Source organism: Mustela erminea, chromosome X (assembly GCF_009829155.1).
Source record: "Mustela erminea isolate mMusErm1 chromosome X, mMusErm1.Pri, whole genome shotgun sequence".
NCBI classification, from domain to species: Eukaryota; Metazoa; Chordata; class Mammalia; order Carnivora; family Mustelidae; genus Mustela; species Mustela erminea.
The window spans coordinates 23,005,504-23,011,517 of NC_045635.1; the positions used below are offsets into that span (position 1 = coordinate 23,005,504).

Here is a 6,014-nt window from a genome sequence, read left to right on the forward strand (position 1 = left end):
TGCAGAAGAGACAGGCAATGCTGAGAGTCAAGGTCAGGAACCTTACTTAGAACTGCTGGAACATGCCCCGCCCAGAACAAAGAAAACCTCACAGAATTCTGCCCCGATCTGTCCCCGTGCTAAGAGGCCCGAGGTTTGGCTGTTAGGCCCAACGCCCCCTCAATTCCGTCTGAGGGTCTCAGAGAATGAAGACTTTGATCTGAGGCTGGTGGACCCTGATCAACAGACTGAAACATCCCAGGCTTTATTCGGAGTCACGGAGAGGACCCTGAGTGAGGACTGAGGGTATTCTCAACCCCGCACAACCCTACCCCTGCACTCTACCCTGGGAGGCCCCGGGCAGGGCTGTCAAACTTTGGGAGGTGGGGGTCTTGGTCTAACTGGAGTGAGCACATGAGTGAGCACTGAAAACCCCAATCATCCAGTACCATGGGGATCCCATAAAACCTTACTCCTATTGTCAGCTCTGGAAAGTTGCAGCAGAAGTGGCCGACTAAGGCTTTTCCTCACTTGCTCAGCAAGAATCTAAGGGTGGTAAGACCATTGGCCTAAGGAGTTTAGCTTCAGAGCTGCGGAGGGCGGGGACGCGGGGCGGGGTGTGTCAGCGGGGCTGTCAGCTGCTGACAGGCTGATCCTAAATGTGAGCTGAGAGAATTCTCCATTGCAACACAGAGGCAACCACACAGACCGTGTAACTTCTCAGCCCTTGCTCTCAGTCCCAAGTTGACCCAGACAGGGCTGGAAGCTGCAGCCTAAGGCACACTCTACTTCTGCAAGGTTCCCAGGGGACAGACTGATTAGAAAAGAAGAGGAGGCCTGTGGGGTCCTAGAGCAGTGCTCTCATGGAAGCCCGTAAAAGCGGCTTTGGTTAAAGACAAGGTGGAATGTCCCCGGTGAAGGTGCACACACTATCTCATTCTCCCTTCTCTAGGTGCCCTCATTGCCTGCCCTCCTGCCCACACTACTGTCTACTGCCTCTAACCAGTGTCACCATGCCCCGGGGGCAGAAGAGTAAGCTTCGTGCCCGTGAGAAACGCCGTCAGGCCCAGAGTGAAGCTCAGGGTGTCCAGGATGCTCAGGCCACTACAGCAGCTGAAGAACAGCTCCTCACTTCCCCCTTTCCTCCTTTTGGTGGTAATGCTCAGAGCTCTTTAGCTGCTGGGTCAGGCAGAAAATCCCAGGGGCCCCACACAGCTCCATCCACTACTATTTCTGCAGGTGTTTCACACACAAGATCTGATGAAGGTGCTCAGAGCCAAGACGAGGAAAGACCAAGTACTTCTCAGGCACAACCCAGCACGGATCATTACCGTAGAACCCTGCTAGATGACAAGGCAATTCTTTTGGTGCAATTCCTGTTGCGCAAGTACAACATAAGGGAGCCCATAACAAAGGAAGACATGATGAAGTATGTCATCAGGAAGCACAAGGAGCACTTTCATGAGATCCTCAGGAAAGCCTCTGAGCTAATGGTGCTGGCCTTTGGCATTGATCTGAAGGAAGTCGACCCTACCAGGCACTGTTACGCCCTTGTCAGCAAATTTCAGAGCACCTATGATGACAGGCTGAGAGGTGAAGAGATCATGCCCAAGACAGGCCTTTTGATGACTATTCTTTGTGTGATCTTCATGAAGGGCAACTGCGCCACTGAAGAGGATATCTGGGCAGTACTTAATGTGATGGGGATATACGCTGAAAGGAAGCACCTCATCTATGGGGATCCCAAGAAGCTCATCACCCAAGATTTGGTGCAGGAAAGGTACCTGCAGTACCAACAGGTGGCCAACAGTGATCCTCCACGCTTCGAGTTCCTGTGGGGCCCAAGAGCCCACGCCGAGACCAGCAAGATGAAAGTCCTTGAGTTTTTGGCCAAGATCCACAATACAGTCCCCAGTGCCTTCCCATCCTGGTATGAAGAAGCTTTGCGAGATGAGGAAGAGCGAACCCGAGCCAGATTTGCAGCTCTGCTTCGTACTGGTGCCCTGGCTACCGTGAGCCCCAGGGTCAATTTTGGCAGCTTCTTCCACCTGTAGTGAAACCTGAAGCACTTTCCTCACTTTGTGTTTGAAGTAGTGTGAGGGCTTAGGTAGTGCTAGAGGGAACATAGTGCATATCATTTGTTCTACATGAATAATTTATAATTTGTCTTTTGCTGTTCAAAGTTTTCCAATGTTTCTTTTTAAAAAGTTTAATTAGCTTCATAATATAAGTGTATGAATAATATTAGTTACATGTTTAATGCTATTTATGAGGTTCAAGAGTAAGAGTTGTGCTATTTTATCAAACAAACTGGGTAATCTTCCATCTTATTTAATGACCTGGAACAAGAGAACATAGCATTGGAATAGCTATTTCCTTAAAATGTGAAGGAAATTAGCAACAAAATAGCTGGGATCAAAAAATAGAGAAAAAAGTAAAAGCCAATTTTTGTTTTTTCCTTGTTCTTTGTCTTCTGCTGTTGTGTAAAATAAAAGTTATATACCTGAAATTGCTTCATTTATTGAAGAATGTAAGAGAAAATGAAACTAATAAATTGCTTACTGGCCTTTCTAAAAAATTTTTTTATTCCTCAAACATTAACTGAACATCTTCTCTTTGGAGTGCACCACAGTAGTCTAGGGGATGGTAAGAAAAAGAAGACCAAGCCACCACCCAAAAAAGGAAGATGGTGAGACCTCCCCCCCAAAAAAAGTGCAAAGAAGGATTAGGTTGGAAAGAGGAGCTGGTCCAGGTGAGGGCTGTCAAGTGTAAATGTCCTGAGGCAAGACAATTTGGAGCCTTGGGAAACTTCAAATCCTTCTGTGGGAGGGAAGTTTAAGTTAAGATGGGTGGTGGGTCAGGGGAGGGTATGAGGGTGGTGAACAAGGACCAGACCCTTGGGTGGTGTGTCACAGAGTTGAGAAACTAAGTCTCGATGAAGAACTGCTTTTAGCAGACACTTTAGGATCATGAATAAATCAGATGCAAATCTCTACCTGGGGAGGGATTGCAGGTGCCCCATGCTCTGGTCCCAATGCAGATGAACAGATGGCAGAAATTAGGGATTTTATCCATATCATTGCCAGAGAGTTCCTCATAAATAAGGGTAATGCTTCCTTGAGGCTAGATGCCAGGAAACCACAGTGCTCTCACTCTTTGCCATGTGCTGGGAGAAACAGCCGGCTCCATTCAAAGGACATTTAACCAGGCTATCCTGAGTAAAATTTAGCAAACTATAAGGGAGGGTTTGATTTTGGTAGGGGTTAAATAAATGAAAATAGGGGTGATTTGGATCAAAGGGTAACTGGGAGGGAGGGGCAAGTTGATTTTTTTTTTTTTGGTTAATTGGATTTTTTATTTGCACCAATCAAGCTAGTAAGAGAGTTGGTTCTTGACACACATTTTAGGAGCTTTGAGTTGCATCCAGATGGGGAAGATTCTCTAACATCCAAATTAAATAATATATGCTCTAAGTGGGATTATTTACTAAGGTATTTTTTCTTGTTAAGCACAATTTTTGGCTGACTCGGTGTACAGTATCTTACAGCACTGAATAGTCTCAGACATCTCCTAGGCTAAAACAACAAAACAAAATAAAACCCAAAAATTTCAGCAGGAAGTTTGGTGGTATCTGGGGTCAAAAAATCATAACAGTAATTGCCATTCTCTAAAGTTTCAGTGCATACCACTCACTGTGCTATATGTTTCACATACACTGCACACATTCCAACAGTTCTAGAAGACAGGGCTTAGGAATGTGTTGAGTTCACACAATAAGCGATTGGATTGGGACTGAAGGTATGGTCTGATTCCAGTAGAGCCCACACTGTTTCATTCCTCCCAGCATGAGTTCAAACTCTTGTCTCTTAATTACCTTCTCTTCTCACTATTGCATGATGGCTTTGAAGCAATGAAAGAAGGACCCTGTGGCCGAAGTACTAAAAGCAGGTCTAAAGAAGGAAGGTGCAAATTAAAATCAAGCACAATTTGGGGGTTGTTCATGGGGTTCATTTTCCTAGGATCCTCCTGCCCCTCATCCCAGGGTCTCTCGAGAGCTGGCTCTGCCCTGGTCTCAGCACTTGTGTCTAGTCCTGGTACTTTCTTGCATGACAACTCCTTCCCTTGGGACTTCCCCAGTGCCCCTCATGACCAAACTGGGATCTGACCTTCAGACTAGCTTTCCTCTCTTGTCCTCTTCTGGAGGCAGCACCTGTTCCTGGTGGAACAGATAGCCGCTATCCCCTGCCTTTCCCTGACTTAGAGCATTCCAGTTCCTTGCATCTCCCATCCCTCTCCCAGACTCCCCTCTGACAGCAATTGTCCTTCTGAATAATTTTGACAATGAGGTTTAGACAACTTCTCATCTCCTCTAGGTGCCTCCATCACATCCTCCAAGTGTTTTCAAATCTGCTGGTGACTACAGTCTGATTTGGCACAGAGTTTAGTGTTTCTTGGGATATAATCCTGAAGTTAGAGAGGAGGTTTTAGAAACCACCATGATACCTTTTTTTCATTTTTCCTTTTTTTTTAAATTAACATATAATGTATTGTTTGCTTCAGGGGTACAGGTCTGTAAATCATCAGTCTTACACAAGTCACAGACAGCACTTATCATAACACATACCCTCCCCAATGTCCATAACCCAGCCATCCTATCCCTACCCCCTGACCCCAAGCGACCCTCGGTTTGTTTCCTGAGATTAAGAGTCTCTTATAGTTTGTCTCCCTCCCCAGTCTCATCTTGTTTCATTTTTTTCCCTCCCTTTCCCCCATGAACCTCCACCCTGCCTTTCAAATTCCTCATATCAGAGAGATCATATGATAATTATCTTTCTCTGATTAACTTATTTTGCCTAGCATAATGCTATTTAGTTCCATCCACATCATTGCAAACTACCTCACACCAGCCAGAATGGCTAAAATTAACTAGTCAGGAAATGGCAGATGTTGGTGAGGATGTGTAGAAAGGGGAACCCTCCCTCACTGTTGGTGGGAATGCAAGCTGGTCACAGCCACTCTGGAAAACAGCATGGAGTTTCCTCAAAAAGTTGAAAATAGAGCTACCCTATGACCCAGCAATCACACTACTGGGTATTTACTATAAAGATACAAATGTAGTGATCCAAAGGAGCACGTGCACATGAATGTTTATAGCAGCAATGTCCACAATAGCCAAACTATGGAAATAACCTACATGTCCATCAACAGATTAATGGATAAAGAAGATGTGGTATATATATATACAATGGAATACTATCCAGCCATCAACCACCATGATATTTGCAGTAGAGTTTTAATGGCCTGAATTATTTGAGATTGGTCACTGACCACATTCAACAATAAGTGACTTTACCTTGTTGGTCAAAACCAAAACCTCCTGAAATAAGTAGTAGATGAGAAAAAGTTCATGGAAATCACTTTCTAAACAAACATGTGCATAGACAGAATTTCTAAAAACCCAGGAGTTCTTCTAGTATGTGGAAAATGGTTCCATGGCAGCTGTGCTATCTTTGATAAGAAAAGTCAACATTTTTCCACTGACTTTGGCTTTAGGCAGTAGTGCAAATACTCTTAGTGCCCCCAAGTTCTAACAATATGGATAAATAACAATTCCTCTTCCATACTATATCCATCCAAAATTCATCCCTCTTTTCGGAAGTAACCACAATTAAAACTTTGTGTGTTATTTTAAAATTTATTCTAGACTTTTTCTTATCTAGATGTGCTATAAAATACATTGTGAGTTTTTAATATACATAATAACAGTGTATATATCGTTTTGCCTCTTGCCCTTGTCACTGACTGAAATGAATGCCAGATCTTTCCATAGACCAGATATAGGTCCACATCACACTTTTAACTCCTCCAAGTATTCTAAACTGCACATGTGCTATATTGAACTTAACTATTTTATTCCTGATAGACAAATTATTTCCCATACATTGTTATGATTACTAGAAATGATATTAACATCACTGAGCATTAATTTTTGGGCAAATACACATGTTTTCCTAAACGAAAGACATAGAACATTG

At 43.9% G+C, this 6,014-nt stretch overlaps 1 protein-coding gene across 1 annotated transcript; it reads left to right on the forward strand.

Moving 5' to 3' along the window:
* Positions 1-226: 226 nt before the first annotated feature.
* LOC116583519 (melanoma-associated antigen B10-like) lies at positions 227-2,033 on the forward strand. Its single transcript, XM_032331589.1, has 2 exons — positions 227-285; positions 932-2,033. Exon 2 carries the CDS (start codon positions 993-995, stop codon positions 2,031-2,033), a length of 1,041 nt encoding a protein of 346 aa, XP_032187480.1. The 5' UTR covers positions 227-285; positions 932-992.
* Positions 2,034-6,014: the final 3,981 nt, after the last annotated feature.